Genomic DNA, 24,372 nt, shown 5'->3' on the forward strand with positions numbered 1-24,372 from the left:
CTAGATCACCTTCTTTGGGTTATTAGTTTGCAAGGGCTGTGTGGATTTGTTTCTTGTAGGAGTTTGATGTTTAGGTTGCAGGTCAGAGAAATATTCGTGCGGTGATCGAAGAGTTCCTTCTCCATCCACCTGAGAGAGAAATGCTGTTTTTTTGTGGTTTGCTAGGGTGTGCGCTTTATTGTGGGATATTTGAGGGAGAGAAACAATAGAGTGTTTAGAGGTTTGGGCAAGGACTCAAGTGAGGTTTAGCCCTTGGTGAGATTTCATGTCTCGCTTTGGGCTTCGGTTTTCAAGTTTTTTTTTGTAATTATTGTCTAGGTAACATCTTACTTAGTTGGAAGACCTTTCTTTAGAAAGGGTGCTTTTGTGGGCTTGTTATTTTGTGCGTCTTTGTATTTTTTCAATTTTTTCTCAATAAAAGTTGTTGATTCTATAAAAAAAAGGGTGGTATATAATAGAGTACTACTTGTTTTGCTGCTTCATCTTTGTGTTGTCCGTTAATTTTCTTTTCTCATTTGCATTTATAGGTTTTGGTTGGGTGGCCTTTGGAAGGTAATGTGATCTATCCCTTGATATAGCTAGCACATTTTGAGAAAAATCTGGGAACGTGTTTATTGTATAGACCAAAATGCTGATTGAGGAAAGCACTATGTGAAGAGTTTTTCCTTTTCTATGAATTTGCCATTGAACTCAAGGACAAGGACACAGTTGTACAATCTGTACAACCTATAGAACAGATTCTGTTCAAGTAAATTCTCATCGATGAACGAAAAGGAAAAAGGTTGTTCAATATATGGAATTGCATCCCTAGTAAAACAAGAATCAATAGATGGAATTGCATCCCTAGTAAAACAAGAATTATAAAAGGCTTGATAGAGAAGAGAAGCTTTAGATAGATCCAGCCTCGAAGCATTTGGAAGCATTCAAATCTGACACCCCAACACCTTTAAAAAAACAGGAGATTGCCAAAGCTGATGACAGTTGACCCTTCCAAAATAAAACTCCTAAAAATCTTTGAAACAAGAATCTCCTCTGATGACCTCAAAGAAACATCTACGGTACCTTTTTCATTGTTTATACGTTTGGCTTATAGAAACACTGTGCTTCTATCAGTAATGCTGAAGTGGGCCTATTTTGTATTTTGAAGAAAGAGATTGATAGTATTAGTTCATAGGAGGATTACAGAAGGAAGGATGAACTGACCTTACTAGCCAAAGGAGTTAGAAGAAGCTCTCCGTTTAACTTTTATATATATTTAAGAAACAGATTGAAATATCTCATTGAAGAAGCCAACCAACAAAAAGATCAAAAGGAAGGGCAAAGAGACAACCAACAAGTTGTTCCTTTCCCAAAAAGGGGTCAAATGAAAGCCATCCAATTTAGATTCAGAAGGAAAGTAGAGTAACTACAATATATCTTGTTTAGGCACTCCAAGTTGATGCCATGAAGATGAACTGTACATAATTTTGGGAGGACCCACTAAAGGTGGGGGTCAACTCTTAACACTTCAACAATTAGATATAAATGTTCCATTTTAAAAAATAAAGTTAAAAAGACTTGGCGTTCCTTTTCCAATGAAAGAGGATATTTTGTCAGAAGTTGCCTTTAGTTTATGTTTATTTATATTGTTTTTGTTCCCTCTGTTTGAGTAACATGTCGTAGGACCTACAGATTGGCAATGATATTTCTCAATTTGTGGGACCCGTCATCTTGAATAAAATTCTCGAGGTTGGTGGGCTTTCTTTCTCTTTCTTTTTCTGTTTTTCCCTTTCCCCAACTTCTTGCTGGTTCTTTATCACAATAACTCTCTTCTCTTTTAAACGTTTGATGCCTGGTAGTTCATCAAGTGAACTTGCATCGCATACCATTTGTTGTTGTTGATGATGCTGAGTGGGAATGCCAATTAGTTGAAGCCTTGAAGGAATATTATGCTTGTCTAAATTTTTTTATTATATGTCCTTCCAGTGTGAAAAAGTTCATTTCCTACAATTAAAGGATTATGACGAAGAACAATCTTCTGTATTTGGTTGATTACAGGAGTATAATATACAGTACAATTGTGGGGCAATAAACCTCCTTGGATGTTTCTTTCTTCCAGTTAAATGTAAAATAAACTTTTGATTGACGAATTGAAAAATTACACAGTAGTAACAACTTACAAAAAGGGATGGAAGATCAAACATCTCTGTTGTAATTCTAAACTTTTTTCTTATTTTTCTTGTGATTTTACAAGAGGGAGCATCCCTTATATATACAACTATATTAGCCAACTATGGAAAAAACTTATAACGAAAAAAATGTACATATGGTAAGAATAAGAATAAATGCAATTTACAGGGAATAAAATCCAACTGGGTAAGGAAAGTAGAAGGCTTTCCATATTCAACAATCTCAATACAAGTAACAACCAGTAGACCGTCTAAAAGATATGAAAGAAACTAAACAAACTATACATCCAACCGTTAAATCTTGAGACCAGCCTTGAAACCTGGAAGTTCAACTCAAAACGGTAAGAATAACAAATATTTGACCATGTAATGTACCCTGCAAGAGCTACAAGAGTTGTCTTAATTTCCAAAGATCAAAAATGATATACAAGATTACCAATACCATCAAAGGGTATTGTTGGCTGAGTTGTAATCTATTCATCGGACATTTGATCATACTTGTTTGTTCTTTAGGATAATTTGGATATGATGAAGGTGCTAAGGGGGTGTCAACCTAGTTGAGATGCCTGGGTGCACCTCTGATCTTAGTTTTTGTTGCTCATTGTTTCCTTATTGTATATTGAGCTTTGTCCCATTTTATTATCTCAATGAAGAGACTGTTTTCTTTTTCAAAAAAAAAAAAAAAAAAAAAAAACCCATAAGAGGGCATTCCATGGAAAATCTCTCTCATGGCTAGATCTAAGTTGCAAGCTCAATGCTTCCTCTTGGTGTTCTCTTTCCAAACTCTTTGCTAATTTTTTTGGTGCAACATATTTATTTGAATTGGAGTGCATTTAGTTTCTTTGATTAGTATTCTGTTCTTGTTTTTGGATTGCCCTGTGATTGTATTCTTTAAATTTGTATTCCCTTTTTGTTTCATTGTATGTTGAGCATTAGACTCTTTTCATTATATCAATGAAAAGTTTGTTTTCTTTAAAAAAAAAAAAAAAAAAAAACCATCTTCTAGCCGAGCACTTGCATTAGTTGGAGCAATAGATGATACAAAAGCTTGGCGAACAAACAATTTTCTTCCAAACAATGAATCATTAACAAAATTTAAGCACTAACTTGCTCACATTTGGATAAACAACTTGCTGTTAGAAAATGTATTACATGCTACATATCTTGTTATCCTAGTTACCACATCATGGAGTTAAAAAGGATATTGATTAGGGAATTTGCATTGTCCTTGTGGCTACAAAACTTTTTGTTAAAGTGGGAATTTACATTAGCATGAAAGCCTGGATTCATTTGCACCTTTTAGCACATTTTCCTATTGAATTGTGTCCCTGTATATGTTCACATATTTGTTTCAAATACCTGCAGTCCATGCAACGTGGAGATCCATCTGGAATTGGTTACATTTATGCCTTCTTGATGCTTACTGGAATGGTATGACCCAAATTCCTGTTTTATTTTATTGTCAAATCTATACATATCAACTAAGAAGCATGGATGCAATTAGGAGACACAAATAGGACATGACATGGACATGACACGACGACACACCATTTTTTAAAAAAATATGGGATGCAGACAAAACAAGGACATGTTAACTAAAATATCCATTTTTTTATATAATATATATATATATATTTTTTTTATACAAGGAGATTCAAAGTCAATAAATTTGCATCTGTATGCTTAAAAATTAGTTTGATATATTTCACCATAAAAGAATTATTATTTTTGTCATATATGTTCTATTTAGTATACTCTCAAAGTATTCTTCTTCTTCTTCTTTTAAAAATTTATTTATTTATTTGTTGGAAAGGAAATGAAGCTTCTTAGTGAAATAATGAAAAGTGATTAGCGCTCAAAATACAATGTTGTTAACGTTTGTGCAAAGGACCTTTATTTAGAGCATCAACTGAACTTCAAAGGAGATCATGCTTCGTTTAAGGCTATGGATTATGGTTTCTATTGGGTCAGAAAATCAGATGAAGTGGAAAGTTTGAATTTCAAAATTTATTAGTAATCCCCAGTGTTCACACATAACAAATGGTTTGAGATTAAGGTTGCTTTGGAAGAATACTTCAGTGCCCCTGTTTGTATAAATCCTTTCTTTTCTGACAAAGCTCTTCTCAATCTTGATGAAGAACTTATATTAGGGCTCTCAAGATTAGTGACAAATGACAGTCATTTGGTGATTTTCATTTACGTATTGAAGAAGGGTCTGGTAATAAGCAGTCTTCTGGGTTTTCTGAAAGGGTATGGTGGATATATTGAGATTAAGAACTTGCAATTACCATTTTGGGAAGCCTCAAACATTTGAAGCAATTGGGAAATATTTTGGCAGTCTGATTAATATTTCGTCCAACACCTTTAACTTGATTAATTCTACAACTGCCAGAATCCAAGTCAAAAGAAACTTGGGTTTATTCCTGCTACAATCAGTATCACATGCAAATGCTTGGAATTTTTTGTTTGAATTATGATGACATTTATCCCTTGGATCTTCGAAAACATTATTTCTCGTGAACTATTTCAGTTATTTTGACAACCCTTGACCTTTTCAGACTGCACGTGATTATGGAGGATTAAGGGGTTTTTATTTCTGATGACAAAAACAAAAAAAGAAGATGAATTCTTTATATCAACCGTTGAAGCTTGGATGTCCGTAATGCTTCAATGCAGGAAGCTGAAACGTTTGAAGGAAACTTTGGACCATATTAGGGCTGAAGACTATTTTTCAATATGGTCATTTAATACCGAATTTGAAGGAATTAATTACAAGGACCAAAGAAACTTGATTGGTGGAAATGTTTCAATCTTTCACATGGTGGTAGTTTAACCTTGTGTAACTTGGTTTATCAATAATACTTGTTGGTTTATGCTTTGATATTTATTTTATTATATGAGATGCAATTAGAATGTGGTCATTATGGTAGGATTCTTTCCTTTTATGTTTTGGTTCTTTCTTCTATTTAAGACAAACCTTTGTATCATTGAAAAGTAAGAAAGAGGAATAATTCAATTCAATTTCAAATTTACCCTGATATTTAGCATTATACTATTATCTCTTTTTTAATGCCCTTTATTCTTTAATGCTCTCTGTTATTAGAAGCTGGACGGTGGGGAGGTTTTGTCATTTATTTAAATCTCAGAATTTTAAAGAAGCTTTGAAGTCTTGGTTTGGTGAGTATTGTCACGCCTCCTTCAGAGTTCACACCCCCTCCTGAGCTCACCTCTCAACTTTGAAGGAGGTGTGAGGATGGCTTTTGTGATACCTGTTGCCCATTCTTAACTCTTTTTCTTAGTAAACCCACAGCCAAGGAAAAATAAACAACTCTTGGCTAAACTTATTTTATTACAACCAGTACAAGGTTTACGCAATTCTCAACTCAACTTAGTAATTACAGATCCTTAATTACAGAAACTCATAAAGCAGCTTAAGTTCAGAAGTGTGGTTGTAGTGTGGCAGACCTTGACCTCAGCAGCACCTTGGAACTCCTCATCTTCTGCTACCTGAGGGAAAATATGAGCTGGGAAGCCCAGTGAGTTACATTTTATAAACAAACTTTTTAATTAAAACTACACAAAACTATATAGCAAAGCATTTCAATAAATTTACTGAGCGCATAATAAATCATAATCAAACCTGTACCCTAGTTTTCTTGGAGTATACCAACTCAATACTCTCAAGCACTGAGGTGGAACCAACTCAACACACTCAATCTTTGCTAATGCGGAACCAACTCAATGCATAGCACCTGTCATACATGCACGTAGAGCTCTCGGCTTGGTTCTAGATCTAATAGTTTTGAAATCACTTTTAAAAACCTTAACTTTTAGCAACACATGAACATTCAAACTAGAGTTTAAAACAACTCAAAGCATAAAAACATAATTTCTAAAGCTTTTCTCAAAATAGTCAATCACAGTTTGTCAGTAGTATTTCCCCCCTTTTTTTTCCAAGCGTTCTCACTTTTTGTCTCCTTCGGGAATCCCAGGCCTGCACTAGTCCAATTTTAACTTAGAATCTCATATTTAGGGCTAGAACAACCTTAGAACACCTTCTTGGCCCTAAACTTAGCTTACCAACTCCAATGGATATGAAAACAGGCTTCAGATCAACTCAGGACAGCTGTGGACGCATGGTAGCCTTCCTCAACACCAGTTGGATGCATGGTTGCTTCCCCAGGCAGGTTGGACGCATGGGCTACCTTCTCAACTCATCTCAGACTCAGTTGGATGCCCATACCTCCCTATGGACGCATGGTTGGTCCATTCCAATGCATGTCCTACCCCCAGAACCCTAATTCTCTTCAACACTCCTTCTTTTGAGTCCTCTTTTGGAGAGCTTTGAGTTGTGATGGGAAATAAGGCTCCCTTGGGGTATCTATAAGCCTTAACAAACCGTCCTCATCATCCCTTCCAAGTGCCCAACGCACGAAACCTCATTTTGCATGAAAATCCAAGTGTCTTCTTCATGTTGAGCCAACGCATAGCCTTTGACACCTCCTACTTGCATGAAAAGCTTACGTGTCTTCACTTCCCCTAGGCCAACGCATGCTACCCTCTGAAGTGTCACTCCAACACTTTGCATGCTCCTCATGGTACCTTGGGCGTCCATCTCATGCTTTGACATTTAGTCAAATTCACGTCATGCTGCCACTTAATTTCCTACGATGTCCACCTCCGAGTTAGCCTCCATCTCCTTAGAAATTTGGTCCAACTAGTGTATGCATAACATAATTGTTCACCCATCATGCATCCAAATGTGTCCATTTCTCGAGGCATGCGTCCAACCACTCCATTTTCCATCCTCTAGGCGTCCAACATGCCCCTACTAGGGGGTGTGTACAACGAGCTGTCCAACACTTGATTACCACTAAATATACCATGCGTTCCACTTTTTCCTCCCAACTTTTGCATGCCAAATTTTACCACTTGGAGGTTCTCCTAAGTTTGTCAACTCCCTCCAAAGCATAGTCTAAACACTTAGTCACATTTCCACATCTCTAGTGGCTATGCGTCAAACTCTCTCTTCCAACACTTAGCCAAATTTCCAACCTGAACACACCATGCGTTCACCATCCTTATACTATGCGTCCAACCCTATTTCCTCACTTTGGTTGTGCAAAGTTCAACGCATGGTTTTCCAACACTTAACCAATTCTTCCCCCTATGGACTAAACTATGCGTCCAACTCCTGCCTCTAACACTTAGCCAATTTTCAGACCATGCTATGAGTTCAAACTTCTCCTCTCAAGGTTCATACGCATGGCTCCATTTCCTCCTAAGTGTTTAGGCACATTTATCCCTCCTAAATGCTCAACTATACTTCCAACCTTCCGTTCCAATACTTAGCTAAATTTTGCTCCTTTTAGGCCAACTCATGCCCTTAAGGTTTTCCAGGCCCAAAACATAGTTTGAACACTTAGTCAAAATTCTGACTTCAACCTATTATGTTTCTAATTCTTGATTCCCAACCTTTTTCTCCCAATACTTGATCAAACTTTTCTTTTCCTCTTCTCTTCTAGACCAACGCTTATTCACTTCTAACCAAATGGTCCCAACACTTAGAAATTTTTCTGCCAATGCTTCCTCTAAAACATAGTTCAGACACTTAGCCAAAATTCTACCCTCCAAATTTCCAGCTTGGGTTCCCATCAAGTATTCTTAACTCCAAGGCATAGTTTAGGGACTTAGCTAAACTTTTTCTTTTTCAAAGCTTTAATTGCGAGTTCTTCTCTCAACCTAAGGAATCCTGCAAGGGTCTGGGTGTTACAAGTATGTGAAGCTAGGTATAAAAAAAAAGATATGTTCTTATATTTGAGTGATTGAGAAAGACTCAATATATACAAGAGGATTATCAATTAATGTGCTGAAATTAAGCCGTCAATCTACACCTATAAGGAAAGAATATAATTTCAAGGTATAAGGAAATAATCTAAATTAATTCTCTAATTTACAAATGCATAATTAGCTTGATTTCCTACACTCCCCCTCAAGTTGAATGGTATATGCTAGCCATTCCAAGATTGTAAATTAGTCTACCAAGGTTTGTTCGATGCAAAGCCTTAGTTAATATGTCGGTGACTTGTTGTTGGGACGACACATATCTCAAGTTGATAGTATTTGTCTCAATCTTTTCATTGATAAAATGACGATCTATCTCGACATGCTTCATTTTATCATAATGTATTGGATTTCTTGCAATGGCTATGGCAGATTGATTATCGCACAATACTTCTATAGTACCTTCAGTCTTAATTTGAAGTTTAGTGAGAAGGCGTTTTAGCCAAATTCCTTCACAAATTCCATAGGCTAATGATTGAAATTCAGCTTCAGCACTACTTCGAGCCACTACTTGTTGTTTCTTGCTGCGCCAAGTTACTAAGTTTTCCCATACATAGGAGCAATATCTCGATGTTGACTTAGGATCAATAGAGCATCCAGCCCAATCAGCATGGTTTTTCTGAACATAAGGCCTTTTCCAGGATTGTGTTTGAGATATTTCAATATTCTATACACAACTTCTATATGTTTCTTAGTAGGTTTGTTCAGAAATTGACTTACCACAGTAACTGCAAAGCTAATCTCTGGTCGGGTGTGAGTCAAGTATATCAATTTTCCCACCAGCGGTTGATACCTGTCGCGATCAACTGATTCGTCTTCGGGATTAATTCCAAGTTTTGAATTTGCATCTATTGGTGTATCAGCAGGTTTGCATCCGCTCATTCCAGTCTCCTTTAAGAGGTCTAAAGTGTATTTTCGTTGGGTAACAAAAATTCCTTTGCTTGATCTTGCTACCTCCATCCCTAGGAAGAACCTTAAATATCCCAAGTCTTTGATCTCAAATGTCTTTGACAGGAGTGGCTTCAGTCGAGTTATTTCATCAAAAACATTTCCTGTAAGAATTATATCATCAACTTATACTATTAACACGGTGATCTTAACTGGGGAGAAATGTTTGATGAATCGAGTATTATCAGATTGACACTGAGTATAGCCATCTTGCTTCAATACAGTGGTAAACTCTTCAAACCAGACTCGAGGTGACTGTTTCAGCCCATAAAGGGACTTCTTGAGTTTACATACCTTTCCTCTAGTATATTTGTCCTCAAATCTTGGGGGTATATTCATGTACACTTCCTCTATTAGGTCACCATTTAAAAATGCATTCTTTATATCAAGTTGAAATAATGGCCAATCTAAATTGGCAGCAATAGAAAGGAGTACTCGGATAGTATTTAACTTGGCGACTGGTACAAAGGTTTCCTGATAGTCAATCCCATAAGCTTGGGTGAATCCTTTGGCCACAAGGCGAGCTTTGAATCTCTCTATACTGCCATCCAGTTTATGTTTGGTTGAAAAAACCCATTTAAATCCAACTATGCATTTACCGGGGGCAAATCTGTAAGAACCCATGTTCCGTTTTTCTCAAGGGCTTGCAATTCCTCTAGAGTAGCTGCTTTCCATTCAGGTTTCTGTAAAGCTTCCTGTACAGTTTTTGGAATTTTTACCTGATCTAGTGACATCACAAATGCTCTAAAAAGTGGTGACAAATTAGTATAAGATAAGTGGTACTGTATAGGATGTCAAGTACATGAGCGAACACCTTTTCTTAGAGCAATAGGTCTGTCCATGTCTTCTTCTAAAATCTCGTGTACTATTTCAGAGACACTAGGATTTTGGTTTAGATCTTGGCTCTGAATTTGTGTAGATTGTACTTTATTTCTCTCAAGTTCCCTCGTTCTTCATGAGTATACTTGCAGTGAGCCAAGTTCAGGCTTAGAAGAGGGCATGTGAGCATTTTCAAAAGGAGTTTGCTCAGAAGAAGGCACATGAGCATTTTCAGACAAATTTGTCAGAGGAAGGCACGTGAGTATTTTCAGAAGATGAGATTAGAGGAAAGTCAGGAATACAGTCCCAATTTTGTGATTCAAGATTAGAACGCTCTCCCTGAATCGCAGAATTGGGAAAATATGACTGTTTTTCAAAAAATGTGACATCCATGATGTGAAAGAATTTGTGAGTTGGAGGATGATAACATTTGTACCCTTTCTTGTTTGGAGAGTACCTTAGGAAGATGCACTTCATAGATCTTGCATCAAGTTTACAACGACGGTGGGAATGTATATGAACAAATGCAGTAGTAGAGGAGATACGAGGTGGGAGGTAGGGTATAGTTTAAGTAGACTTGTGTCAAATTCTAGGATGTGAGAGGGCAATCAATTTATGAGATAGGTAGCAGTTAGGACAACTTCACCCAAAAAATTTTTGGAACATGAGAAGTAAGCAATATGGATCAGGCTACATCAAGGAGGTGGCGATTCTTGCATTGAACAACACCATTTTGTTGTGGTGTGTCGACACAAGAACTTTGGTGAACTATACCATGAGATTGAAGATAGGGGCCAGGAGTAAGTCTAAAAAATCATGAGCATTGACAGTTTTAAGGATTTTGATATTGGTTTGAAACTGGATTTGGATCATTTTATGAAAATACTATGAATAGTTGGCTAGTCTCAGATTTCTCTTTCATCAGAAATGTCCAACTTAAACACGTGTGATCATCAACAAAAAGAAGAAACCAACATGCCCCATTGATATTTTTTAGCTTTGAAGGTCCCCAGATGTCTCTATGGATGAGAGAGAATGGTTGAGATGGGCAGTAAGTATGAGGTGAGAAATGAGCACGTATATGTTTGGAGAGTTGACAAATTTCACATTGGAAAGACTGACTCTTTATTGAGAAAAACTGACTCTTTACAAGGTATAAGGAAATAATCTAAATTAATTCTCTAATTTACAAATGCATAATTAGCTTGATTTCCTACATTTAGCTTGATTTCCTACAGTATGGGAAAGAAAGGAAGGAAAAATGAGCCAGATCTCCTTGCTGTTCTTGTTTTCTTCGCTTGATCAATTTCAAGAAGTTGGTTCTTGGAGGCTTCAGAATTTAGGATGGTTTTGTCATCAAGTTGTCATAGTTGGAGGTTGGATTTTTCTGATTTTGTTTGCCCCTCCAAGTTCTTGGCGGCCTTTTTCTATTTGGATTCGTCTGGTCCTAAAGGCATTATGGTTCTCCAATTATTCTAGTCGGTTTGTTCCTCTATTGTGGCTCTAGTTTCGTTGATTGTTGGTTATTACCAATTTAGTAGAAGTTGAAGCTGGCTCTCTCCTAATAGTTGTCCTTGTCACATGGTTGCTTGTTCTCAGAGCTTCAGTTTCAGTGGTGATTGGAATTTTTGTTCAAAGAGCCAATTTGTTCCATCCTGGGTCGTATTTGATTGTATTTGCTTTAATTTTCTGGACAAGTCCATCTTTTGGCTATTTTTAGTTGTATTTGTTTTATCTTACTTTTTTTTTCTCCTCATTGTACTTTGAGCTTTAGCCTCTTTTCACATAAGTGTTTTCATGTATACTCGTAAATGCTTTAGAAATTTTTAATTTTCTTGTTAGATTTATGTTATTACTCGTAGTTTTTTAACCGTGGTATGCCTTCAATATGCTCTTTTCTGCGCATGAATTGCTTGACCTCCTTATGTATGTTTTATCTAATGGGCTTTTGCTTTACAGCTCCTCGGGGTGTTATGTGATGCACAATATTTTCAAAATGTGATGCGTGTTGGGTTTCGATTGAGGTCAACCTTGGTAATTTTTACCCTTTACTTCTTTTTGTTAATTAAGTTGATTTGTACAAATCCTTCATTCTCAATGTCTTGCATGTGTCTATTATTTTCTTCTGACATTATGATGTAGTTTGAGGCTTTCTTTATAGCTGGTGGGTGTACTATGTTTCCCCCCTGTTTTTGTCCTTCGTTTCGTGTCCTTTGTTTCAATTTTATTTTTGATTTTAAGTTTTAGTTTTTTAGGTACCGTGTGGTAACTTAGTTGGACCTCATTAGGGGCTGTTTTGTGTTTCTACTTGGGTTGGTTAGTATTTAAGAGCTAGCCCCTTTCATAAATTAGATTGAAGGTTAATATCTTTAGAATTCTCTCACCAACTTGTCTCTACCACATTATTGTAACTTCAATTTCTGTCTCAATTTGTAACATAGGAAGCTTAAGTTCATTTCTTCACTTCATTAAAATGGGTTATTTCTATTATCTTAGTTATATCGATCATTTCTTAAATCTTAATCCACCATAAGCTAGCTGGACAGTGTTTAGCATTTTCTTTTCCTAAATTCGTTTGGTGTTTTTGCGATCTTCCTCATTTTACAGTCTCCAGTTGGGGTGCTTCATACAAATTCTTTTTTAATTACTCTATTCTTTGATGCTATACAGAAATTTCTTTTGTAGCTCCTTCCTTTGTCAAGGCAGCACCTTGTCTCCGTGGTATTTATCCTGATACAGGTTGCTCGTTTATTTATCCATTCTTAGGTTGCTTCTGTTTTTCACAAATCTTTGAGGTTAACTCATGAGGCCCGCAAGATGTTTGCAACTGGAAAGATAATCAACTTGATAACTACCGATACTGCGTCACTTCAGGCACATTTTAAGTTTCATATTTTCTTTGATAATTGTGCCTAATATCAAGAAAATGCATAAAAAGAACATCAATGCCATTGCCATGCACTTGATAACCCAGTTTTCCTTCGTTTAAAAATTTGCTAATGAAAGTTTTCCATTTGATAACCCACTTGATAACCCAGTTTTCCATTAATTTGTCCTCTATGATATAAGAATTTTTTTTTCTTCTAAAGTTTCTCTTGTATTTATTTGGATGAATCTTAAGTTGTAAAATATGAACAAAATATTCGAAAACTTACAGTAGGGACAGAAACCTACAGTAGGGACAGAAACCCTAGCCATCAAAAGATAATTATTTTCTTATTAAATTTTAATTCTAAAACTTACAGTACGTTTATTTTTTGTCTTGCTTCTTTGGTCTCGATATCCAGGAGATAGCCCAGTCACTTCACACATTATGGTCAGCTCCCTTCCGTATTACAATTGCACTGGTTCTTCTTTACCAGCAGTTGGGACTTTTTTCACTTTTTGGGGCATTGCTGCTATTTCTTCTATTTCCTTTACAGGTATGAATTTAACAATTTTTTTAATTTGAAATTAGTTTCTAAAGGGAGCATAGAATTGGAGGTTGCGGTTTAGACATTGGAATCATTAGCAAGCTGATGACAATGATCTGCCTTTTACAATTTACATATTGTTATTTATACTAGTGTTGCAACTAAGAGATGCCCAACTAACAAATATTCAATGAATCGTGATGTAGTTTCTGTTCGGGTTTTACGAGGACTGTGCTCCCCTGTTTTTATTTGTGTTCCCCTGTTTTATTTCTTTTTATAGGTGCCAGTTTTAAAGTTACTGTATGGTAACTATTTAACTGTATAGAAGTTCGTTTCATTTTTTAGTTCATCATTATATAAAGCTGGCCAACTGGTTAATGAAAGTTAGTTCATTTTGTCAAAAGTTCCCGTCTCCAACTTGTCTTCATCAAGTTTGGTATCAGATCTCCAAGATTAACTTTGGACCTCATGACTGGGAATTCCACTGTTAATTCTAGTCAGGAAAGGGATGCAGAGGCCCAAACCCAAACACTTAAAAGTTGCATGTCCCAAAACCACAACCATATGCTTGCTGTCGATCGAAGGTTCCTTGTGTGAAATTGAGACTGCTTATCTGACAATGGCTACTTAGCTGGTAAATTATCAACAACCTCATTTGAAGCAACAAACTCGTTAATAGTAGCAGCTGGATCAATGGAAATCAAATCAGCAGGCTGTAAAAAATTTAAATCTTCAGGACTTATCAACCGATCATTGTGCTGAATTTCTGGAATAGGAGATAAACAGACGTCATCCTTATAAAACTTCCTTCTCATATAGAAAATTAAACCCTTCATTGAACATAGCTTGATTTATCCTTTTTAAATCCACATGATTTGAAAAATGAAAAGCAGATAAATTATCTTGAATAATATCTGGAGGATCTAATGAAGATATCTCACCAAAGCGAAGTGAAAAATTTCCAAATTTAGCATAAAAAATCTAAACTTCAGCTGGAATAAAACCACAAAGATTCCTCTTAATTTCAATTTTAGCAGTATAATAGTCAATGAAATTGAGGGTATTGGAAGAAATGCAAACCAATCCTCCAAAATGTTGGCCAATAGCTTCAAAGCAAGATCTTTTCCAATAAGGTAAAGGATGATTCTTAAAAGAAATCCAACCATCATAACCTTCAATTAGCTTCAGAATGCTCTTCTTGAGACCAATTTCCAATTTTCAGATGAAAATTCCCAACTTGTCTCCACTTACCATCAAAATCCAAATATTAAAAGTCATTGTTCAATTTCAAATAATACAGTTTTGCAACTATTTCGTGTGTTATTTTTCAGATCTCAGAATCTCAACTTTGCCACCGTGAATTTGAAAAGGGACCGTAACTTCATGTGACTGCATTGATATATAAAAGTTCAGGTGTTTCCTGATGCTAAACTGTTAAACCTCCAATTGTAAATGTATATGCTAGAAGGGGCAAGAAGGATAAGGGCAAGGATAAGTAGTTGTTTTAGCACTTATATTTGAATAGCAGTTATTATATTTGAATTCTGTGTTTTGTGTTAGGGAGTTATAACTTCCTTTGTTAGGTTTGTGGTTATATATGGAGTACTATTCTAGGAAAAATAGTGGGAATGTCATTAGGAATACTAGCCGTGACATGTTTGTAATTTTTAGGGGATGGTTTGGAGCACGATGATTTCCCTTGCCCCTGCGCTCACAACACATCTGCCCTCTCTACCCTTCTTTTGGACCATGAATCCATACACCAAGCAATATGCCGGCTACTACCCCCAAATCTTTTCAGATAGAGAGGAAAGTATTCACCATAGACCACAGATTTGGTTTTGATCGGACAAAAATCACAAAGACCACTAAAAATGGATCCTTCTTCGTAACCATAAAAGACCCCATCATCTTTTGGCTGACTGAGTGTTTCAAAGATCTTCAACATGCTCCGTTGAACCGGCATTTCTTCCGACACCCAATTACAAATAAGGAAAGAATAAAAGTAAGCAAATAAAATACAGCAAATCTAAAACAATAAATACAATAAAGAATTTCACAACAAAGAAACTAATCAACACTCCACCTCAAGCTGGTTTGAAGATATCATTCATGGCCAACCTGTCAATCAACTTATTGAATTGCCACTTTGGAAGACCTTTAGTTAATACATTTGCAACTTGCTTCGCTGGCGGAAGAAATGGAATGCATATTATTCCATTATCAATCTTCTCCTTTATGAAGTATTTATCAACCTCAATATGTTTCGTCCTATCATGAAGGACTGGATTATGGGCGATGGAAATTGCTGACTTGTTATCACAATAAATGCGTATGGACATTGTCTGAGAGAATTTCAATTCTTCCAATAATCTTTTTATCCATATACCCTCACAAATACCATGAGCTAACACCCTAAATTTTGCTTCAGCATTACTTTTTGCAACCACACTTTGTTTTTTACTTCTCCAAGTAACTAGATTTCCTCCAACAAAAGAGCAATAACCCGAAGTGGATCTTTTATCATTCATACTGCCTGCCCAATCAACATCAGTGTAAACATCGACATGTAGGTGATTGTGCTTCTTACATAGTATACATTTTCCTGGAGTACCTTTCAAATATCTCAAGATTCAATAAACTACTTCAAAGTGAACTAACCCAGGAGCATGCATGAATTGACTCACCACACTAACTGCAAAAGTGATGTCAGGACGTGTATAAGAGAGGTATATGAGTTTCCCCACAAGTCTTTGGTACTTCTTGGTTTCTTTTACCTCTTTTTCTGTTGCAACTACCAATTTTAAATTTTGCTAGATAGAAGTTTCTGCTATTTTGCAACCAAGTAAACCTGTCTCATTCAGTAGGTCAAGAATATATTTCCTTTGGTTGAAAAGAATACCACTTTTATATTAAATAAATGGTGAGACAAAACTCAAAGTACAAGAGAATTATACAATGAGCAATAGGTGTAAAGATTGGCAAGCGCACCTGGACATCTCAACTAGGTTGACACCCTATAGCGCCCTCATCATATCCAAAAAACAGACAAACATACGCTAACAGGAAAATAGAAGCGGCTGAAACACAGCCAAACACAATACAAACAGCCTAACTAGACCAAACAAGCGGCCGGTATAAGAGAGAACTACAAAGTGAATAGAACCAAGGGAGAATGAAAGCAGAAAACAAGAAAAAAAAAGTAGCTGATGGAGCTAAGAACCGCAATTAGGAGGGGAGAATAAATGCTCACCAGTTGAGGTTGAAATCCAGGATGTTGTAGCTATTAAAATGTTTGGAGAGGATGCACCAAGAAGAAGCAAGATGACGGGCAAATTCAAAGCAATTTTGGCAACCAAACGACTTATCGTTAAGCACCCTCTAGTTTCTCTCAAACCATAATTCTGCCAATAAAGCCTTAACCGCATTAAGCCAAAGTAAACAGATGGGTTTATTAAAGCTTGTTCCAACTAGAAGTTGTTGCACATTCCCCCGGGGGAACCTGTTATTTCCCATGTGTTGCCAAGTCTAAAAGTGCCAAGTCTTAGAGGTAGGTCTGTTATTTCCCTTGTGTTGTTCTTTTCCAAGGCCTTTATTTCGTCTAATACAACTTGCTTCCAATTGATGTCTTTGAGGGCTTCATAGACATTGTTCGGAATGTGTATTTTGGATAGTGTAGTTGTGAATGCTTTGAACTTGGGGGGAGAGATTTTTGTAGGATAGGTAGTTTTGGATGAGATGCATCGTACAAGTTCTTACCCCTTTCCGTTTTGCAACCGGAAGATCAATGTCTTCAATGAGTGTTTCCGTTGTGGAGTTGTAGACATGATTTTCCTGCATTTCGGTTGGGTTTTGATTGAGTATTGGTTCATGTCCAAGGGTGTTTTTTCTTCTAGTATAGACAATAGGATCTTTTCTACCATCAAGTGAGTTTTGATTGGAAACATCAGTTTCATGTACACAAGGAGCACAAGGAGCACTCCCTTCAACGAGATCTAGTTTTTGGTTTCCTTCGTTTTCAAGAAGAATTTCGTTTTCAAGGAGAGTGGAAGATTCGTGGTGCCTTGCTTTTGAAAGTAAGGTTGAGTTTCAAAGAAGGTTACATCCATGGAGGTATAGAACATTTTAGTGGTTGGTGAATAGCATTTCTATCCTTTTCGGCTTGGAGCATAATCGAGAAAGATGCATTTGATTTCCTTAGGATCTAATTTACTTCTATTGGGTTTATGATCTTTAACTAAGATTGTACAACCAAATATTTTTAAAGGAACTTGAGAAAATAATCTATCATGTGGAAATACTTCCTTAAGTTTTTGTAAGGGAGTTTTAAAGCCTCATACCCGAGAGGGCATTCTATTAATAAGGTAGGTGGCTGTTAGAACAACTTCTCCCCAAAAACGATGGGGGTGTTTGCGTGAAGCATTAAAGTTCTAGAAACTTCTAAGAGATGTCTGTTTTTTTCTCTCCTCAATTCCATTTTGTTGGGCAGTGTTAGGACATATACTTAAGTGGGCAATACCTTTTTCTTTTAGAAGTTTTTTTAAGGAAGTGTTAAAATAATCTTTAGCATTATCAATGTGAAGGATTTGGATTTCAGTGTTAAAGAGATTGAGAATCATGGCAAACATGTTTTGGAATATGGTAGTGACTTCAAATTTTTCTTTCATTAAAAACACCCAAGTAAGTCTAGTGTGATCATCGATAAAGGAAACAAACCATTTAGCTCCTGTTACATTCCGAGCTCTACTAGGTCCGCAAACATCACTATACATCATAGAAAAAGGATAAGAGGGTTTATATGTGCTTACCGGATACGAGGATCGAGCAAACTTTTCCATTTCACAAGACTCACATTGAAAAACCTGAGAACTTTTATTAAAAATATCTGGAAAAATATGTTTCAAATATAAAAAATTGGGATGTCCTAAACGATTATGCCATAGCATTATTGTACTAGCATAATTGTCTTTAGAAGCAACAAAAGTTGATGTACTATCATAATTGTCATTAGAAGCAACAAAAGTAGATGTACTATCATAATTTTCTTAAGAAATAACAAAAATAGATTTGCTAAGACCTAACTCCTTGACTTGAGGCTTAAGAGCATTTAGTATGTAGAGACCCAAGGTTTCCTTAGCATTGTCAATCATCTTCCCCGAATTCAAATCCTGAAATATGCAATTATTTGAGTAGAAAGTTGCACTGCAATTTTTCATAAGAGTTTGCTTATGGAAAGGAGATTGCATCTAAGATTTGGGACATACAACACATTTTCTAACACAAGATCTTTAGATACAAAGACATTGTCAGTTCCTATTACTTTAGAATAGGTACCATCAGCAATCTTTACAGTAATTTGACGATTACAGTTGGTATAGTTAGTTAAAAGTGAGATATCACCTGTCATATGATCTAATGCTCCCGAATCAATAATCCAAATACTACAATTTTCTTTGGTTGCATTAAGAGCCCAAAGGAACTTACCTAATTGTGCCACTGTTGCTACACTGGTTTCTGATGTTTTTCGAGTAGATTTTGGTTGACCAAATAGTTTTTGGAGAAGGTCCAACTGCTCCTTAGTAAACACATTATGTTCAGAGTTGAAGTTACCTTCAGATGTTGTACTTGCTTGGTAGGTCTTTCCACGTTCGTCTTCTGCACCTTTGTTTGGCTTCCAATCTGGAGGTTTACTATGAATATTCCAACACACTTCTTTAGTGTGTCCTAGTTTTTTACAATGTTCACACCATGGTCTTGGTTTTCGTTGCCGATTCTCAGTTCCTGTGTAGTTCTGGTTTCGATTGTAACGATTATCATGAGTATTTATATATACCTCATTACCAAGGTTTCGAGCAATTAAAGCCGATCCTTCAGATTCAGAGCTTGCAGTCACTCCTAACATTAGTTTCTTCCTACTTTCTTGTCTTCTTACTTTTGCAACTTCTCTGATGTTAGGTAATGGTTTAATGGCTAAGATTCTATCATGTACCTCATCTAGTTCTTTATTAAGGCCAAGGAGAAATTTGAACCCTCGTTTCTTATTAACTATCTTTTTTAATGTAGCTCCATCTGTAGTGCAGTCCCATTTGTGGCTTTCAAAATACATCAAGTTGCTGCTAAAGACGAGACAGTTGAGTGAAATAGTACTTGACTTGTATATCCCCTTGCCGTAGCTCGTGAATTTTGCCTTCAATTTCAAATGACTCCACTATATTTTCTTGGTCAGAATAAGTTTCACCAGCTGCTTCCCAGATTTCGTTTGCAGTTGAGAAGAGTAGAAATCCTTCACCAATCTCTGTCGTCGTGGAGTTGATTAGCCATGACAACCATATTATTTTTCGCTTTCCATGTCTTGTATTTTTTATCAGCTGGGTCTGGGATAGGAGTTTTGCTTGACAGATAATCTTCCTTTCTTTTTTCACATATAAACATCATAACAGATTGTGACCAATGGAGATAATTTGTTCCATTTAATTTGTGATTAGTAATTGGGAGTATGATCCCTTCTGTATTGTTAGAATTTACTGATGCCATAAAAATTGATAGGGAAAAAGGAAAAAACACACCCCCATACCCGAATTCTTAAAAAAAAAATTCTCAAACCTGGTTGAATTTTGACCCGACCCGATTGATAGAATACTCCCACGATTAAATCACAAACCCACAAAGACTGGCGACCTACGACTTCAAACTCGATTACAAATAGCAAAACTCGATACTCGATACCACAAACTCGATACTCGATAACACGATACTTGATAACACAATACTCAATAACAAAACCAAAACCCTTAACGATGCTTCAATACTCGACAACACACATGGATTAGATCGAACAAACCCACGACAACACGATACTCGATCAAAGAACACGTTTCGGCTGGGGTTGCTTCGGACTAGATCGATACTCGAAGAACGAGATTCAGCCGTCGTGAATGATGGAGCACGGATTCGCTTCGGACGTGAAGCTCCAAGTTGTGGATGGTGGGTTTTGTGACGCACAGCTTCAAACAAATTGGTAAGTTTGAATTTTCAATATTTTGTTTTTCTTTGCTAGGGTTTTGGACGTAAAACCTATGAAAATGATTTAGAGAGATGGCTTTGATACTATGTTGAAATTCTGATTTTTCTCAATGTTTTTCTACCTTCATTTTACAAGGGAGAATCTCCCTTATGTATACAACAATGTTTGCCAAATATGGAAAAGACCCATAATGATAAAAATGGACATGTGGAAAGAATAATACTAAAAAGGATAAATACAAATTACAAGGAATAACATTCCAAATGGACAAGGGGAAGGACAAGTCTTTCCATGAGAAAAAAAAAATGAATGAGGTGGGATGCCATAATTATTGAAGAGGATTTCGAATAGTCTGAAGCTGTTGTGGCTGAATTAAATCAGGTCAATCATGCTATTCTCTATCCTATTTATTCCCCAATTGATGCTCCCAAGGAACCATTCACTGATAAAGGAAAAGTTGTTAAGGTCTCCTGGAATTTAGAAGAGAGATTTGAATAATCAGCCTCTGTGGAAGATGAAAGTTACTTGTTGAAGGTGCTGACGTTTTTCTCTCTCCTGTTATTAGTTCGGTTCAGGTTTCCAAGACAGCTTTTAATTCAAAAGAAGGCACCCCAAAGGTTTTATTGGAAAATGCATCTCTCTAATGTTATTAATGATCAATTATTGCAGCCTACTTTGTCTCTAGGTACCAAAGGAGTTAATTTATCTTCAACATTTAATTTGGTGGCCAATAGCTTTAAAAATTCGGTGGAGGAAGTGGAAAAGTCTGATTCCCCAGTCTTTAAAACTCCTCTTCAAGAATTAAAAAGGCCTACCTACATGCCTTCTTATAAAAAAAATTTATTCTCGTAAATGTGGGGCTTCATTTTTTTCAAAGGATGCCGATTTTAATCCTGATATAATTGAAGTTTGTTGCATTCTTGCCCAAGTTCCAGCACTAATTAGGAAACAACCCGAGATTTCTTGCTCCAACCATGCTGTCACTAAAACAATTATTCCAATTCCGAATGGAAAATTCAATCTAACAAGGGAAGTTCTATCCATTTCAAGTCCAAAAAGTCATGAGATAGAGAAGAATTCGATGACGACTCTCCGGCAAGTGTGAGCAGTGAAGAACCAGAAATTTTGGTTCCAAATTCGGCCTCAGATCATGAAGATATTATTTTTGGGAAAGAGATTGCTATAGATGTGTCTACCTAGTTGAGATATCTGGGTGCTTCTACTGATTCTAACTTTCTATGTTCTTGTATTTTACTTTTTTGTTTCGTTGTATTTTGAGCATTAGCCTTTTTTCAATTTATCAATGAAAAGTTCTATTTTTGTTTCAAAAACCCGGAAGAGTTATTCATCACAAGTCAATTTAATTTTGCTGGAACTTGGAATCTCAGTAGTTCATAAAATATCTAGAAGAGTTTTGTGATTGTTTTCTGAAGTTGGTGGTTTTGATTATTTCTGAAACGTGTGGTTTTGATTAATTTGGTTCATTATGTTTGACTCTGTTATTTCTTGTGGTTTGAGTTCCTAGTTGGAAAATGGGTCTTTCTTGATTTTGTTTGTAAGAGTATACCCAGTAACATCCTTGGCCTGGTGGTAGTCATGCATGCCTAAATTACCCTTTCACCCCTGAGAGTCCACCCAGAGTGCCTTTTTCTGTTTTAATCCAGATCTCATGGCGATCATGTCAATTACTAGAGGGAGTTGTTCCTTGGTTGCTGTTGTGAATGTTTTTAGTTTTGTTGAGAATGGATCAAGACTAGCCCTCAGGTAAAACTAAGCCTTTGGGAAGAAGGCTATCAAATCGTTAATTTTGCTGCTGGTTTTAGTAATAAAAGGGATGGTTAAAGCTTTGGGTTTTGAATTTAAAGCAGTATCAACTGGATCAACAACAATGTGCATCCTATTCGCTCTCAGTTGAAAATGGTCCAACCTTTTGAGCACTCATTGAACTTGCTTGCTTGGTTAGTGCAATTGGGAATGTTGACAAGTCTTTTGGACTATTTTTGTCAGTTTCATTCGGGAAACGTGAACCAAGGATTCTTTCATGGTTTGTCCTTATTTGGACGGTTCGTGTTGAAGTTGCTTGGATTAATGTTTCCTTGTCGTGTACTCTTTTCAAAGCTATTGCTGACCTCTCCATCCAAGTCTTGTGCCTTACACTGGAGTGCTTTAATTTTACTTTTTTGAATTATTGATGTATTGAAGATGTTTTTGAATTGTATTGTTGGATATTAGTATTTTCTTTTGTATTCCTTTGTCCATTGTTTGTGATAGCTTGTTTCTTGTATTTGGTCATTATGAGATTGTCAACCTAGTTGAGATCTCTAGATGCACCCACTGATCCTTTAGCTCTTTGTACTATTGTATCTCGGTTTGTTCTTTGAACATTACTCTCATTTCATTGAATAATGAAGAGGCTTGTTTTCTTTTGAAACAAAAAAAAAAAAAAAAAATGAGAGAACGGGGATAAACGGAAAGAGGGGAAGAGAGTGAGGAAAGGGAGGAGAGAGAAGAGAGCAAACCTTTTCCAGATTTATCCTAGATGGTGTGTGGTAGTTTTTATGAAGTTATTGTGGAGAGATTGTGACCAACTCGAATCGGTCATAGTTGATAGGTTGTAATTTCCTCAATGGAGAATTATAAGTAAATAAAGGATACCTACCATAAACCTATTAATTTTTTTTTATTATTATTTTGCATATTTCCTAATATTATACTACTTCAAGATTAAATAACGTCAATGTTATTATGTCTTGCGATTACAGACACTTGTAATCAGCAAATCGAAGAAAGGGGGGAGGGGGGAAGAGAGTGAGAGAAGGGAGGAGGGAGAAGAGAGCACACCTTTTCTAGATTTATCCTAGATGGTATGTGGTAGTTTTTATGAAGTTCGTGTTGGAGAGATTGTGACCCTCTCGAATCGGTCATAGTTGATAGGTTGTAATTTTCTCACTGGGGAATTATAAGTAAATAAAGGATACCTAGCATAAACCTATTAGTTTTTTTATTATTTTGCATATCTCTTGATATTATACTACTTCAAGATTAAATAACGTCAATGTTATTATGTTCTGCGATTACAGACACTTGTAATCAACAAATCAAAAAAACAGTCTAAAGAGGGATTGCAACGTACAGACAAGAGAATTGGTCTCATGAATGAGATTTTAGCTGCCATGGACACAGTGAAGTATAAAAAATATAAGAATAATGAATAAAATACTCCTAGTTTTATTATCTAAAACTTAACTGATAATTTTGATGGCTGTTGGAAATGGTAGGTGTTACGCTTGGGAGGAAAGCTTTCAGTCAAAAGTACAAGGTATTCGAAATGACGAGTTGGCATGGTTTCGTCGAGCATCACATCTTGGGGCGGTATGTTATAATTGTTTCTAATGTTATCTTTTGTATAATATTTTATATTTAAGATTGCTCCCTTACTTCTCTTTTTTTTAGGAAAGGAATACACAACTTTTCATTGATAAAATGAAAAGAGATTATCACTCAAAATACAAGGAAACAAAATAAAGAGCTGTAAAATTTAAAAAGTACAATCTCAAGAAAACCATGCTTTAGAACAAAGATTAATTAGAAAATGAAGCCCCCTAATTAAACAAAATCTTGAAAAGAAAAATTCACATAAAACTTAGTTAGAGAACACCAAAACACAGGGATAATCCTTGCAGCTTCAAAAACAATCAAGCCAATGAAGGGAATTAACAAGGGAAACACTTTGATTTCTCTCGAACCAACAATCAACAATTAAGGCTTTGACAGCCATAGACCAAAGCAAATGGGAATGAGGCTTCATTTGAGTACCAACTATAGCTTAAAAACAATTCTTTGAAGGAGTCTCCGAAGTCTCAATGAAGATGGAGGAGTGATAACAAAATCTTCCAACATGCCTTTCTTCCTTTATTCCTTCCAAAAAGCCTTTAAGGGGGTGTTTGTTTCAAGGGTTGGGATTGGATGGGTTAGGCATCCTAAGCCCAACCCTTGTTTGGGGCATGGATTTAGGAAGCCTTGTCTTCCTAAATCCTTTTCCCATCAGTTTGAATAGTATTTACTGTTCAAACCCATGGGTTACCCCCTCATTTTTTTTCCTAATTTAATCTAGGAAGCACATCGGCCAACCTTCGGACCACCTTCGGTGACCAAC

The 24,372-nt window shown here is 36.2% G+C and overlaps 1 protein-coding gene across 7 annotated transcripts in view; it reads left to right on the forward strand.

Annotated features, from left to right (window-relative positions):
- Nucleotides 1–24,372, forward strand: part of LOC120069911 (ABC transporter C family member 2-like) — a 76,109-nt gene that overhangs the window by 15,671 nt on the left and 36,066 nt on the right. For 4 of the 7 annotated variants that reach the window (XM_039021746.1, XM_039021745.1, XM_039021750.1 and 1 more), the window contains exons 3-10: nt 528–552; nt 1,672–1,728; nt 3,534–3,599; nt 11,739–11,813; nt 12,546–12,653; nt 13,067–13,201; nt 23,297–23,403; nt 23,495–23,588. In XM_039021746.1, coding sequence (XP_038877674.1) covers nt 528–552; nt 1,672–1,728; nt 3,534–3,599; nt 11,739–11,813; nt 12,546–12,653; nt 13,067–13,201; nt 23,297–23,403; nt 23,495–23,588 — 667 coding nt within the window. Of the gene's footprint in view, nt 1–527; nt 553–1,671; nt 1,729–3,533; nt 3,600–11,738; nt 11,814–12,545; nt 12,654–13,066; nt 13,202–14,171; nt 20,211–23,296; nt 23,404–23,494; nt 23,589–24,372 lie in introns of those variants that run through there. The other 3 variants (XM_039021748.1, XM_039021749.1, XM_039021751.1) reach the window with 3 other exon arrangements.

This window comes from Benincasa hispida, unplaced genomic scaffold (assembly GCF_009727055.1).
Source record: "Benincasa hispida cultivar B227 unplaced genomic scaffold, ASM972705v1 Contig674, whole genome shotgun sequence".
Classification (NCBI taxonomy): Eukaryota; Viridiplantae; Streptophyta; class Magnoliopsida; order Cucurbitales; family Cucurbitaceae; genus Benincasa; species Benincasa hispida.